This window comes from Alligator mississippiensis, chromosome 1 (assembly GCF_030867095.1).
Source record: "Alligator mississippiensis isolate rAllMis1 chromosome 1, rAllMis1, whole genome shotgun sequence".
NCBI classification, from domain to species: domain Eukaryota; kingdom Metazoa; phylum Chordata; order Crocodylia; family Alligatoridae; genus Alligator; species Alligator mississippiensis.
In genome coordinates, this window is record NC_081824.1 from 134,076,828 (window position 1) to 134,092,585 (window position 15,758).

The 15,758-nt window shown below is 40.9% G+C and overlaps 2 protein-coding genes across 4 annotated transcripts in view; one reads left to right on the plus strand and one right to left on the minus strand.

The window, feature by feature from the left end:
* Window positions 1-15,758, minus strand: part of TFB1M (transcription factor B1, mitochondrial) — a 47,572-nt gene that overhangs the window by 12,442 nt on the left and 19,372 nt on the right. For all 3 annotated transcript variants that reach the window (XM_059714324.1, XM_014596758.3, XM_014596757.3), the window contains exon 6: window positions 10,400-10,519. In XM_059714324.1, coding sequence (XP_059570307.1) covers window positions 10,400-10,519 — 120 coding nt within the window. The remainder of the gene's footprint in view (window positions 1-10,399; window positions 10,520-15,758) is intronic.
* On the plus strand, window positions 352-7,751 carry CLDN20 (claudin 20). Its single transcript, XM_019479742.2, has 4 exons — window positions 352-425; window positions 802-991; window positions 4,279-4,361; window positions 5,150-7,751. Exon 4 carries the CDS (start codon window positions 5,247-5,249, stop codon window positions 5,904-5,906), a length of 660 nt encoding a protein of 219 aa, XP_019335287.1. The 5' UTR covers window positions 352-425; window positions 802-991; window positions 4,279-4,361; window positions 5,150-5,246; the 3' UTR covers window positions 5,907-7,751.

Here is a 15,758-nt window from a genome sequence, read left to right on the forward strand (position 1 = left end):
TTGTGCCAACTTCCAAGTTATAGAGTAATGATAATGTTATGGTCCAACCTTTGAGTAATACTTTGTTAAACTTCACTGCAATAGAAAGCATCTTAGGTTATGACAACCCCTGATGTTCTTTTTAACCATTGAGAATGAAAAAGCACTTTAAGCTTTCCAAAAATCTCATGAAACAAACAAGCCCTGCACAGCACTGAAATTATATGGATAACCTGTATTTACTGCATTGTAGAATCAGCAAGGTTTTCTTCTTGAGTGTACGTTCTTTGCTGCATTGATTTGTTCAGGCCATTTTGCCAGTATTCTCTGCATTCACTATATAAACATCCTTACCATGCTTTCCTTCTCCAGTCATTTATCTGAATTCATGGAATGACAACCCACCAAAAGAAGTTCTAAAGACAGCTAAAAGTTATCAATGAGAGGTATGTAAAACCTTTAAGTCACAGAACTATGTGCTAGTTTTCAAGCATTTAATTCAAATGCACTGAAAACTTACTAGGAAATGCAAATTCTTTATAAAATTATATATGATACAAAACTCCTTTATTCTCTCTCTCAGTTCCATTAAACCTATTCTAAACCCTCCTTTTAATAATACACATCTCTAAACTTCCTAGTTTAAAGATTTTCCTGCATGTACCAATCTTTGTTATTTTCATCATGGGATCTGGAGATCATTATGTATTTAGGACTAAGGGTTTACATGTGTTTTTCCTATAATCTCTCTGAGTTGCCTCACTAACAGAGTGTTTCTCCAATACAAGTCATTAAACAAAGTCGTCCTTTATTCTCTGCTAGATGGAACTAAGAGAGGGAATGAGCAGTAATACTGCATTGTAGAAGACGGGAAAAATACTCAAAGCAATTTTTGTTTAATAAAACACCAATGCCGGTTTCTATGAAGAACAGAGATCTTTCCATTGAAGAGAAAATATATTTCTCCAGGGCATCTACAGTGAAGAAAACATCCCAGACCTCACGTTCAGCAGTAAGTGCTACACAAACAGAAATTTAAGATGAAAGTATTTTTATTACAGCTTATAGTGTTTGTACTAAGTTTTATCATGCCTATAACTGAGTGTACGCCTATTAATTAAAATGTGCAACTACTGTTAGCAGCACTTTGCAATGATGTTTGCAAGGTTGGATATGTCAGAAAAAATAAAATGAATAAAAAAAGGTTTGTAGCTCTAGATCCTAATCTGTTGATCACGATGCAACTAAAAAAATGAGAGCTTTGATTCAGCTATGCAAATCAGCTCTGCAAATGGAAGCTAAGCCATTGAAGGTTCTGACACAGCAAGCGTACAATGTCATTTGCTGGAATAAGTCTTGACAGTTTGAGCAAAGAGAAGAGATTCTACAACAGGGAAGTTTTTCTGTGATGGCTTGAATTATGGACATTGGCTTGTTTTGAGAAGTATTGTAAACTGCCTGTAACTGCTTGGTTAAATGCATCTGCTATAGGGATGAAGAGATGAAAATACCCTGTAAAAGGACTAAAATTGTGCCAAGAGCCATGCAGATTTTTACTATCTAATCCCATATATTGCAAAAACTAGAGGATTCATGCATAGCAGTCTTTAATGGGAGTCTCAACAAAGGCAGGTACTGATCTAAATTGATTTCACTGGGCACATCTACATGTACATTTAATGCAACTGAATATACTCTGGGCCAATATGAGCTAGAGTAAACTAATCCCAATGTCACTGTCTACACGTGTATTTAGGCACAGTAATTTACTGTGCTGCTAGATTCTACTTTTATCTGATGGGACTATCTGGAAGCCCAGTAAATTAGTTTACTGCACCCTAGCTGCCATGCATGTATAGATGGTGATGCTTTACTGTGCAACAAATTAATCTGCTGAGCATCATGTAGACACACCCTCTTTGTAGCACAGAAAAAAATAAGAGCATTTTATTTCAGAAAGTGGTGTTACCTCCATATTATTACTGTACATTTCCCCCCCCAAACTTGTTATATTTAAAAGTCAGATATTATGGTTAGTCTTTGATGTACATAGTAAAAAAATAAAACAAAACATTACCAGTGGCTGTAAGTTTGAGAAGCAGTATTGTAGGGGGCCATTCTCTCTTCTGCTTTGATAAAGGGACCCAACCAGCCTATTTCATAGGGCAAGTTTCCTTTAGCTTATCCCAGCTTCCCTCAGAGACTCTGAGACTTCTCTATAAACTCCAAACTGTTTTACTAGGGATGACTGATAGAAGCAGATGCCACCTCTTTTTCTGTCATCCAGATGATTCAACTGTTTTAAGTATACTTGTGTCTGTCCGCATAGGCACATTCCCATGGCATTACATTACTTTTGAGTGTTCTAGTTTTGGGGACTGTAGTTTGCCCCTCTATCTTAAATATGAATGAACAACACTCCTCACTATCAGCATAACTTTAAAACCCAGAGTACCAGAACATTCAGCAAATATGTGTATGGTCAGTCAGAAAAATGACACATCCCTGAACAGCAGAACCATTCCCTGCACGTGTCCAAAATGATACAGTCTCTCTTTAATGTAAAACGTTGGTGGTTTTTATTACTATTTTTGTGAGATCAGTTTGTACTGCTACCATAGATATAGGAGCTTGAACTGGATTCTGTTCCAACTCATCCATCAAAAGAACTAGGGTTCCTGACTTCAGGAAGCATCCTTAATTAGGACAGCATGTGTTTAAATGTATGCCAATGGAATTTAAGCACCAAGAATCATAGAAAACGAGGGTTCACAGACTCACAGAAGCTTAGGGCTGGAAAGGACCTTGTGAGATCATCGGGTCCAGCCGCCCTGCTCCAGGCAGGAAAGACTGCTGGGGTCAAATAACCCCAGTAAGGTGTGCATCCAGTCTCCTTCTAAAGATCTCCAGGGTTGGAAGGGACCTCAAGAGGTCTTCTAGTCCAACCCCCTGCTCAAAACAGGACCATCCCCAACTAGATCTTCCCAGCTAAAGCTTTGTCTAGCCATGTCTTAAAAACCTCCAAGGATGGAGATTCTAGAACCTCTCTGGGTAACCCATTCCAGTGTTTTACTACCCTCCTACTGAGAAAATTCTTCCTAATATCTACCCTAAACTTCCCTTATTGCACATGAGGAAGTGCTGTCCAGAATAGAGACACCTGAGTGCCCAAGAAATATATACTTGAATTGGAATGAAGATGTAACTATAGCTTCTTTACTGCTGTGGATTTTGAGCAACCCATAGAACAAGATTTGGTATTCAGATCCAAAGCTGAATTTTCAATGTTGCCAAGTTAGGAAAAATAATTTTAGTTGGGGAAAAAAAGCAAATTTTCTGTTGAAGATGAACATTGAAAATGAAAACCTATTGCAATCCCTTTTCATGGTATGACATCTCTTCACTAATGACTTAACTGCTTTAAAGTATTTATAAAATACTATAGAATATGTAGTATCTATCAAAATAGCTAAAAACATATTGCAAAATTGTTTCACTTGAGTATACATGACTTTCTCCCATAAAAGACAGCTTTTAATCTGCAACATAATTAGTTTGCATAACATACAGTTTGATGTGCATAGGCTCCCTTGTAAAAACATATTTCCGTTCATAAACCATGGAGTCCTTCATAAAGTACAAATAGAGCTTTCTTAAAGGGGAAAAAAAGATTTGCAAAGAAGTCTCAGCTCAGTAAGACAAGAAATAAGTCTGTCAGCAAACAAAAATTTTCATTGTTTTTAATGCTGACAACACATGCTGATCTTTCCCCATCCTTTCCCTGGATAACATCTGAGAAAACGGCAGATTCTGTTATTTTTCTGGAAAAACTACACTGCGTTTTGAATATTCTTTTTAATTATAGGATGTGTCCACTGGCATTGTTAGCAGAACTGCCAACAGGAGTAACATGCATTTACTGTATGTTAAAAAAAGTCATGTAATTTCTGCTGAATACACATGGAATCCCAAATACCCAAGAGATCTTTGCCACCTGCATTTCTACTAAAGTCAGTGAAAGCCTTACTGCAGGGCACAGCATTCGGCTTATTGTACAAAACCTTAACGAGTGCAGTCACCATTATTTATAGAAGTAACCCATAATGGGCATAAATCCAATCTAAAAGTTATATTGTAAACTGTGTCAGATTTCATTGTTTTCCTCTAAAACAGAATGATTTGAGATCAGTAAATTAAAAACTTAGTATGAATCAGTTGTTCTTATGGAATTTTCTTTCCGTTACAACTAAAATTACAATTTATAGTTGTTAAGTAACTAAAAAAAGTATTTATTTTCAGGCTAAAACTCAAGCTGGACTTCAAGCCTCAGAGTTGTGTAAAGTGCTAAACAGCCTCAGCTCCCCTGTCAGTGGCTACTGAAGGTAGGTAGCAGTTTACACCAGCACTTAGAACCTCACAGGCTAGATTTAAGAGAATTGACTGGAGTCCTTAAATACCAGAGACCCCGCAACAAAAGCGGTTATATAAAACCCGAAGAATGACAAGACATGTAGGCTGAACGACAAAGCAATTATTCTTTGGTTTGTGGGACTATCGCTAAAAGCCTCTTTGCTCTTTCTTCTGAAAATTAGACATTGGGTGACAGTATTATTAGCTAGAAGAATACCTATTATTACTGTTAAACAGCCTAGGTAGAGGCCATTTTTAATCGATGTTTCGGGGGGGGGGGGGGCGGGAATAGCGTGTGTATATATATTTTTCTTTTAAAAAGGCTGCTTGCTAATTCCCCTTGCATAATTAAGGTCAAGTACTTGATGCATAAAATATATTTTCCCTATGTACCATTGTTTATAATCTGCTTGCATAATTATACAATTTAATTTACAACATTTATTCGGCCTAATATGCTAAGAATCTGCTTGTTACTTTAAACATGACTGAGGAACCAATTTACAGCTGATGGCTCAGTCACGTAAAAAAAGGCAGCTTCTTCCAGTGATCAATCTCTAAAATGCTGTCCATTTGTAATCATTTATGTTCAATGCCTTGTGTACAGCTGCTCAGCTGTTTTGTAGGCTTCTCATCTGCTGCAGGGTCACGTCCAGATATTCATTCACGCAGCTCTAATTTCAAATGCAAGCTTTTTTGTTTCCTGATTTCTTCTCTTTTCTCCTGTCCTTCTCTTCCCCCCTCCTCTTTTCAATTACAGACAGATTGCTACAGCCTTGGTTGGGAAGCTATCAGCCAGTTACACATATTTACAACGAGAGAAACGGGCAGACAAAAGGTGACAGCAGATCATCATCATGGCATCAGGAGGTCTACAGTTCTTTGCTTTTATTCTAGCCCTGTTTGGTGTTTTTGGAGCCATTACAGCCACTTTACTACCCACTTGGAAGGTGAATGCCGATGTGGGTTCAAATATCATAACAGCTGTAACACAGACGCAAGGGCTCTGGATGGACTGCACGTGGTATAGCACCGGGATGTTTAGCTGTACCCTGAAATATTCAATACTCTCTCTCCCTGTCTACATTCAGGCTGCACGGACCACCATGGTACTGTCTTGTATCCTCTCAGTCTTGGGGATTTGCATCTCTACAATTGGAATGAAATGCACAAAGTTGGGAGGGGACAAGGACACCAAAAACCACACTTCTTTTGCTGGAGGGATCTGCTTCATCCTTGCAGGAATCTTTGGATTAGTACCAACATCCTGGTACACAAGAGAGATCATTTTAAATTTTATGGACCCTACAATACCAGAGAGCAGTAAAAATGAACCAGGAGGAGCTGTTTACATAGGATTCATTTCAGCAGGGCTTCTGTTCATCGCAGGTGTGATCTTCTGCACTTCCTGTTTTAAAAAGCAGCAGGGACCATGGATTTACCCCACCAAGCAACTGCACCTCCCGTGCACACAGCAAGAGAACAATGCAGGCTACAACCTAAAAGACTATGTGTAAATAGAGTTATGTCTATCAGCTGCAGCTTTTTTGTGCCAAGTTTGGCTTTGTTTGTTTTAGATTAAAGGATATATCAAAACAATACTTAACTTTTCTTATGTCAGGGCTGCAATTACTTTTTTGCAAGGTACTTTTATTTTTAACAAAATCAGCAGAGAGAAAAACTGTAGGAAATAAGTGTATGGTTCAGAGTTTATTTTTGCTGATTTTTCAAATCAAGTTTTCTTTGGTTTCCAAGCTGAAATTTACTGAAGAGAAAGGAATCATTTAAAACAGGGTAATACAATTAACCTGAAGGCTAGGTACAGCAAATATGCTTGAAAAAAAATCTATTCAGCAAAAACAAGGCACTAGTAATATACCCACATGGGTATTTTTTTCCTCTCAGAACCCTGTTTAAATTATAGTGAAAACAAAACCAATTCTCCTTTTATGCGAGCACAATTTATTGTTCTTAACAGCCACATCTGCATTTCATTTCCAGTTTTTAACTGCCATGGTAACTGGCTTTCTTAGAAAGCTCAGCCACACTGTATATCTGCATATCAGTGGCTGAAGAACTAACATTGCCATTCAGATATTGCCAAAAATACCTCCTCTCCCCCCAAAACTCTACCTGCTGTGGGTCCCATTTTTTATTTTAAAAGAAATGAGTGCTGGGCAGTCTCCAACTGTTGTTAAGCTTTCACCAAACAAATAAATGTTAGGTCTAAGGAGGAACATGACAACAGATGTGTCCTCACAACTAAGGAAATGCTTGGAACATTTATGTTCAAGATCCTTCCTTTCAATTACTGTTATTTACTTGATAAGTATTCAACATCCAAATCCAAAGGCCATTGAAAGACTCCTATTAAGCTCAGTGGAATATGGATCAGGCCCATTGTCACTAGTAAATGTGTCACATATAGCACTAGCAAATATGTTAATTTACAAGTATTTTGTCATCTTAATTTGATCTATGCTGCTGTATCTTCAGAACTTTCTTTCCAGCATGCAGAAACTGTTTCTCGCAATTAACTCAAGTCCTGCGATGCATCTTATTTATCCATATTCAGTTTTTTAGTGCTTGAAGTTCACTAAATACAACTGCAATACTGTGCCATAACATAGATTAATTTAGTATGCATCCCATATGACAAGATCTGAATGACAAGGAAGGAGTGAAGCTTCCTCTTTTATTATAGACTTTTATAGAGAATGAGATGGTTTTGTACACCTCGACAGTCTGTCTTAAATCCATTAGCAAGGAACTGGAGGTACAGACTTCATGTTGTATTATATGCTATTACTCAGAATTAATTATTTGAGTTTCCTGCCTACATCAATCAAAAATCACTGATAACAGTGCTAGATCAGCAGTTACAGTAGTGCAGACTTGGCCATGAGCAAAGTCAAAGTTATTTAAATAATAGAGCAGTATTATAAACTATTCTAAAACAGCTGTATTAAAATGTATGTAAACCTTCAGGGGTATACAGGTTGTTGTTTTTTGAGGCACTAAGGTGGTTTTTTTCTGAAGGAGCAAAATTTCTGAAAGATATTATTTTAATAAATATCTGCAATGCCTATTCAAATCACAAGCATCTCTGCCTTGAATTAAAAAAAATACCAGTACTCTTTAAAAAAAAAGTCTCTAGAGAAAACAAAAATAAAGAAAACCTTAAGAGAAAGGCAGAAGAAAAAAATATTTGCCCACTGTACGCATAGATGAAGTCCAATAATTGCATAGGAAAATAATTGCTCAGAAAGACTCCTTCCTAATGCCACCTGAAAAGCACCTGAAGTTCCTTGTTTACCAATGTAAAGTTTAAGCTCATGAATTAAAAGATAAAAGTTCAAGAATCTCAACAGCTTTCTGAGAAAATAAAGGTCCTCCACAAACAATGTGCATACCCAATTCAGGCCACATGCTAATCAACTTTTCCTTAGGGGGGAGGGAACAGAGGGGATTAAAAGAAAAAAAGGAAGGAGGGAATAAAAACAGAAAGGTAAAAAAATATGGTGAAAAGTTTGCATTAAATGATTTCTATGCTGCTTTTACTTTTGCAATACAGTCAACATTCAATAAAGTCAGCATTTGCTTTAGAGAGAAATATTCAATAAATAAAAAGCTTAACTTCAAGAATTTTGCATTTTTAAGGGTCTTCAAGAGAGCCAGGTCATCACAAGACTGGATTCTGCTAAAAGCTAGCTGCCAGCAAATTGCCTGGCAGCAGTCTATGGGCCAGATTCTCTCATGCACTTGAGCTGTTTGGCACAGGAAAGACTGGAAGATGAGGGAGCTGGCTGCTTACACATGCCCAATTCTAAGGGTCCTCACAGGGCTCTGACTACTTTGGCTCCACCATGCCACCCACTTGCCTCAATCAATGGAGAAGAGGGACCACATGACAAAAAGGTGACAACAAGGTCCTAAGTCTATTTGTTTCCTAGAGGTTATAGTTCACACATTTATATACGAAAAAAGGGAGTCAGGACACATTAAATTTACTTTTTAAACATGGGCAACAAAACAAACTGATCTTTTAAAAAAAGACTTTAGATTTTTGATGCTTCCTACAGATCCACCGTTTTTATCCTGTGCTGACAAGAAATGTCCCAGGTAGTTCTGAACGGAGTTTGCAATAAGTGAGACGAAGTTGAGATACATGGTGATGTAGGGCAGAAGGAGCAACTATGTTGGTCAAAGACTCTACAAACATTAAGAGGCTAAAAGAGAAGTAATGTAGCCCAGCTGGAAGGGAAAAAAGCAGGTGGGTGGGAACTACAATAAAAGATTGGCTAAGAGAAGGAAAACAGAGTTTGAGAAGCTCAGCAGGTCAGTTGCAGAGAAGCTGGTTACTAAGAAGAGACAGAGAAGAACAATGTTAGAAAGAGACACTGCCCTGGCACACTTTTTTGGGCAGCCTACGGGATCTCCCAGTGACAGGAAGGCGAAAAGAAGAAGAATGCAGAGGTTGTGTCCTGTCAGCAATCCTAAGCAATTTATACTAGCTGTTTGTCTGCAGGCTGCATACACTGTTTCCTAAGCTGCTTCTAGTGACACATAAAACTACAGAAAAAGGTAAAGTGGAAAAAAAAAAAAATAGTCCGACTTGCACAACACTACTTGTTTGGGGGGGGGGAAGGGATGGCTTTAGGATTCCATGTTTATTACTGAAGGTTTTCAGGTCAAAATTGTTCAATTTAGAGCTGGTATCTTGGTCTCTCTCACCTTTCACTATCTCTCCACCTTCCACACGTACTCACCAAAAAGTGAGATTTTGTTAAAACAAACATTTCCTTGAGTTCATGAAATAGTTTTATCTGGAAAAAAAAATGGTGGCTAGAGGGAAATATGTAACCTGAAGAGGAGACATTGTCTCCTTTTATAGAACAGTCCACTGTGTAGGCCAGGAGTGTTCAACCTCCAGCCCATATGATCTGTGTGATCCAGCCCAATGTGGTGGGCACCAGCGGTAGCGTTAACTGCCATTCCCATGCTGCCAAATTTCAGACCCATGGAGAGTCCTGCAGGCCAGATACCATGGCCTTGCATGCTGGACTGTGCCAGCGCATGGCTCGATCCTGGTGCTCAGGCTGGCATGTTGGATCACACCCATGGACCAACCCCATATATCAACCCTACACAGGGTCTGGCCCACAGACTGACCCCATAGCACTCATCCAACCCACAGGGCCAGAAGGTTGGGTGCTACTGGGTTAGAACATTTACTCGGGATATAAAGAAAAACAGGTTCAATTCCTCTCTCTCAACTCACTTATCACTTCTCGCAAGAGTACCCTATCTAAGCTATTCTGGGATAGCAGATGCTTCATGGTTCCTGTTGAAGCTCTTCCTCCTGTATTACACAAGGCCAGAAAGTGAAAGTGTCTCCCCAGATGGTGTTTGGCAAGACTAATTAGAAGAAAGGAAGGAGGCGATTCAGCTGGTAATCCAGAGGGCAGTAACTTCATGGAAGCCAGAAGTCACTATGTATTCATTTAAAAAAAATGACAAACAAAAAAATAACAAAAAAACTCAAAAAATTAACAAATCACATAGCTAACCACTTGACCCTTTTTTGGTATTATCTTCTTTATGCATTTATTATTTTGCATATATTGACCCCGTTTCCTCTTACTCATCTCCTTTCTAAACAAATCCAAAGCTTTTCATACACTTCATCTTGGGTGTCTTTCCATATATCTTGTTAATATATTATTCAACTTACCGCATTGTTATATAATTCAACTCTAAGCCCCTTCTCTATTTCTCCAATATTTTATTCAGGGGTAGGCCCACACTGCTTTTTGGCTTGGTCCTGCAAAGCACTGTTCGCCTTGCAGCTTCCACTGAGATTGGACGTAGAAGCACTTGGCACATACGAGGATCTATCCTCTTTGTAAACCTTTTCAGGTTTTCACATGTTGGTGTTATTCTAAAGAATCAGATGAACCTATATTCACAGTTGTCCAGTTAGCAAAGTTGATGGACAAAGAAGACTTACCTTTGGTTTTGGAATAAAGGCTTGACCTGGAATTACGAAACAGTTTTGAACAGTGCAGAGGTGTTGAGACATGATGGACAGTCTACTGCGTTGCTTGCTTCCTGTGCTAGCTATAAGCCTCTGTGGGAGGATTAAAATATGAATCAATGAACCAGGCTGATCAAATAGAAACAATATTAAAGCTTTATTAACTTTTGGCTTAATATTAAGGTAAGATTATTTAAAAATCAGAGTAAAAGATTTTCTTCCTGTTGCTTAGCCCCAGCTCACTTCCCCACTGGCTGGAAGCTGCACCCATGCAGTAACCAGGGAGCAGGGGGTTTAGAGGAGCAAGGAGAAGCAGCAGTGGCACGGGCACAGCCAGGGAGCTGGAGGCTTGGGAGAGCAGTGGTAGTGTGGACTCAGCTCCCAGCTGCCTAACCTTGGCACAGATAACTCCCTCTCCTCCGCTGATGTGCTGCAAAAGCTACCCAACCCATGACAAACTGGGCCTGGGATGGTCCAACCCACAGCTTGCCAGCCCCCCCCCAGTATAAAAGAAAGCTCTACCAATTTCCTGCTATTTTTGATAAATGTGATAAAAACACAAAATGCTTAGACACAGGAGTAGAGGTGAATGTCATTTTCTTGGACTTTAGCAAGGCCTTCAATGCGGTATCTCATCCTGTTCTCATAAATAAATTAAGAGGCTGCAAAATAGATGTTTACACGGTCCGGTGGGTGGCAAATTGGCTTAGTGGTCACACCCAGAGTGGTAGTAGATGGGTCATTATCGACCTGGAAGGATGTGGGTAGCGGGGTCCCGAAGGGTTCGGTCCTTGGACCTGTACTCTTCCAATATCTTCATCAGTGACTTGGATGTGGGTGTGAAGTGTACTTTGTCCAAGTTTGCAGATGACACTAAATTGTGGAGAGAAGTGCACACTCCGGAAGGTAGGGAATGACTGCAGGCAGACCGGTACAGGTTAGAAGGTTATTGTGTACTGCCCACTGCTTGTGGGCAGTACACAATAGGGTGCAGTACAACAAGGACAAGTGCAGAGGGCTGCACCTAGGGCACAAAAATATACTTCACACCTACTGGCTGGGAAGTGACCCTGTCAGCAGCACAGAAGCAGAAAGGGATCTTGGAGTCCTAGTGGACTCCAAGATGAACATGAGTCGTCAGTGTGACGAAATCATCAGCAAAGCTAACCACACTTTATCATGCATCAGCAAATGCATGGCAAATAGATCCAAGGAGGTGATACTTTCCCTCTATGCAGCATTGGTCAGACCGCAGTTAGAGTACTGCGTCCAATTTTGGGCATCGTACTTCGAGAGGGATGTTGATAGACTTGAGAGGGTCCAGAGGTTAGGGGCTTACAGGACAAGCCCTATGAGGAGAGACTGAGGGACCTGGACCTCTTCATCCTCTGCAAGAGAAGGCTGAGAGGTGATCTTGTGGCCACCTACAAATTCATTAGGGAGACACAGCTAGGGATCAGAGATGCTCTGTTCACCAGGGTGCCTCTTAGGGTAACAAGGAACAATGGTCACAAACTGACAGAAAGCAGATTTAGGCTGGACATCAGAAAGAACTTCACGGTAAGGGTGGCCAGAATTTGGAATGGGCTTCCAAGGGAGATGGTGCTCTCTCCTACCTTGTGGGTATTTAAGAGGAGGCTGGATAGGCATCTGGCTGGGGTCATCTGACCCCAGCACTCTTTCCTGCCTAGGCAAGGGGTCGGACTTGATGATCTGTCGAGTTCCTTCCGACCCTAGCATCTATGAATCTATGAAACAGGAGAGATGCCAAAGCTGTGGTATTCCATGAACTATAAATTCCATGAACTGGCACTGGCAGGAAATGCTTCTTTTTGTTTTAATAAATATTTTGCCAGTATAGATGAGACCTCAATGTTTTTGCACAAAAAGAAATACAGCAACAGGCTTCAGAAAGCACTCCAGTGCCAATAAAGACGGGCACATGAAAACAACATTTGTATCGTCATTCACTGTAACAATGTTTTCACTATGAAGAGAGAAAAAAAAAAAGATTACATTGATATCCGATGGTAAAAACATAGCCTCCAGCTAAAACACTATCTCTACAAAGCTGCCATGGTCTCTGATGGCTCGTGTAAATAAAGCAACTGAACTGTGGCTGTTTATATGAAAATGATTTTTAAGTTCCTATTAAGTTAACACTTAGGGTGATTTAAGTGCCAGAGGAGGATGCTCAATTGTTTTCAGTGTTATTTCAGGAAGAAAGCTCAAGCCTTGGTTTTGCCATGTATACACCAACATCTTCAGTACTAGTTCATGGGAAACTGCTGTTAAAAAAATCCCTTCAGCAATGGGTCAATTTCTTTGAAAAATAATAAGGGTAGAGTCTTTCAGATACATGGTATATTAATAAAATTTGTACAAAGACCTTTTACCTTTCAAATCTGTATCAGTTGTTCCTCTTTACTCATTACTGGCCTTTTATATCCTTCTAGCATTTCTTCATACCCACTTCAAACCATACCTGGACAACCTTGGATTCTGTACCCAACCATCTAAGTGACGTTGCAGAGATGCATTATTTTTTCCCCAGGTAATTTACTCAACATTTGTACTTTCTCAAGGTATAAATTACCATGTAACAAATGTCACATTTCTCCTGAGATAAAAAATTTTGTCCCAGGATCCTAGAGATATACAAGTCATAGGAAATTAGGGCTTGAAGAGACCTCACAAGGTCATCCAGTCCAGTCCCATACTCAAGGCAGCATCATCCCCGACTAAACCGTCTCAGTCAGGTGTCTGTCCAAACTGATTTTGAACACTTCAAAGGATAGAGATTCCACAATTTATGTAGCCTGTTCCAATGACTAACTACTCTCATCATCAGAAAGCTCTTCTTAATCTCCAACCTAAAATTTCCTCTGCTGCAGCTTGAGGTCATTGCTCCTAGTCTAGTCCCCTACAGCCAGAGCAAAACCCATCTCCATCCTCTCTATGAATGCTGGATCTAATTCAATGCATGAATGGATCTGATTCAAGGGTAATGCTGAACACCTCTGAAGTACAGAATATTCTCAATGCTTTGTAACTTCAAATGGAAAAGGTTTATCACTAACTTTTTTCTTTGAAAACGATCATATATTTCTACTAAAAAGATATTAAAAATAACAGTACTATTATGGGAGGTATCACACTAAAATCAGTATGGCATAGCTGACCACCTGGACACGTACTAAAATGGTAAGGTATACAGGGTGGATACAAATCAATGATTTATAAACAAACAAACAAACAAACAAACCGGATTTTTTTAAACAATCTGATTTTTATTCAATTGTATTTTTTGATTTTTTTAAGATGCTTTTTTAAAATCACCCTATATAAAGATAGTTTTAATTTAAGATATGTTAAAACTCAAAGATTCAATAAGTATTATAACTTCAATTATATATTATTTGAGAAAATATATTCATGTAACCTTTTTAGAAATGTTTTATAAACAGATCACAAGAGGACATGGACTATATTAGAGACCCAATCTTATGAGGGTCTCAGAGGCTCCTCTATAGATTAGTAAAGATTAAAGAAAACCACTCTACCCAATGGGACTTATTGCTCAGTCTAGCACAGGGGTCTTCAACATTTTTTAAACATGTACACCCCTTCTGCCTCAAAGTTTCAGCTCATATACCCCTTTATATTTTTTTTTCCCTCATTTTTAAAGGGGCGAGGGCAGACAACAGATCGAGGTCCTTGTGGTAAGGGAGGGAGTGGGGCTGGGGCAGGCACTGCACAGCTGGGGCAGTGTGGGACAGAGCAATGAGAGTGGTTCATCTGGTTTAGGGGGCGGCTCCTGCCGCTGTGCACACCCCAGTGGAGGGCCAGGGGTCACATGCCCTCCAGATCTGTGCATGGGGCGGAAGCAGCTGCAGCAGCAGGCTGGACTTTGCACCCCACTACTCCTGTCCCAAGAGCCGCGCTATGCCATGTACCTGCTGCCGCCAAGCAGACAGGGGACAGACAGACACATGCACACAGGCAGATGCAGACACACAGACACCCCCTGACCAGCAGGTAAGTGTGTGTGTGAGGGGGAAAGGGCAAGGAAAGGGAGAGGAAACAGGTGGGGGAGGAAGGGGGCCCTGTCTGTGCCTACTCCCAGGAGCAGGGCCAGGGGGCTGAGGGCAGCAGTGCCCCTCCGTGGGCTGCACACGCCACCTGGCCAGCCGGGTAGTGGGGAGGGAGGGAGGGAGACTTGCACATGGTGGCCGCCTTGCAACACCTTGCGCTACTGCTGCCACGCCCCGCACCGCTTCCCAATGGCAGGTTGCATGAGGCTGTGTGGGCTGCTGACAAGTCTTGCATCTAGCCAATCGTGCGTTGCTCGCCAGCAGCCCACGGAACCTGACGTACGACCTGCAGTGGGAAAGTGGCACAGGGCAGGGCAGCTGTAGCACAGGGTGGTGGCGGTGGCCCCCACATCTGGCTGGTCGGGCAGTGCGTGTGCAGCCTGCAGAAGGGCACCACTGCCCTCATGCCCCCCCCTGCCTGGGAGTGGGCACAGATAGCAGGCAGAGAGAGTGAGCTAGAAAGGCCGTGGGGAGCAGGGAGGCGCTACGGTGTGCCACGTGGGGCTGGCAGCACCTGGCATGCTCCTCCCTCTCCCCCAGGTAAGAAGCAAAGTATGGGAACATGCTGGGGAAGACACTGCTGCTGTGCCCTGGGGCATGCTCCATCCCTGCCCACCTGTCCACCCATGCATACTCCCTATGGGCTTTCTAAGTACCCCCTGGTCTAGCAGATCCCATTAAGCATCTCTGCAATGCTTAGTTTCAGTTCTCAAACTGTCAATTTGTCTCCCCAGAGATAACATCTTTGTTAACATCAGGAGCTCGGTAAACAGCTGTTCACTAGGGCGCCCCTGGGGAAGACCAGGACCAATGGATACAAACTCCTGGAAGGCCAGTTCAGGCTTAATACCAGGAAAAACTCCTTCACAGTCAGGGTGTCCAGACTTTGGAATAAACTCCCTCCAGAGGTGGTGCAGTCACCTACCCTGGAGGTTTTCAAGAGGAGACTGGACAGTCACCTCACTGGGGTCACTTGAACGTTACATCTTCCTGCCTAGAGTGGGGGGGTTGGACCCAATGATCTGTGAGTGTACGTTCTAAAAATGAAACTACATCTATTTCTGAGTTATGAATAATATGTATTAAGTTTATAGCAAACAAAAAGAAAGTGCTGATTTGTAGAAAACAATGATTAAATTGATGGCTTTTGACTAGCAATTTAAATCATGTTTAAATCAAACTCACCCTGAAGGTATATACACAAGCTGCTCTCAAACAATTAAAATCTGTTAAAACAA

What these genes read in the sequence shown, in the direction of transcription:
- CLDN20 (XM_019479742.2), top strand. Translation starts at nt 5,247, where the DNA reads ATGGCATCAGGAGGTCTACAGTTCTTTGCTTTTATTCTAGCCCTGTTT.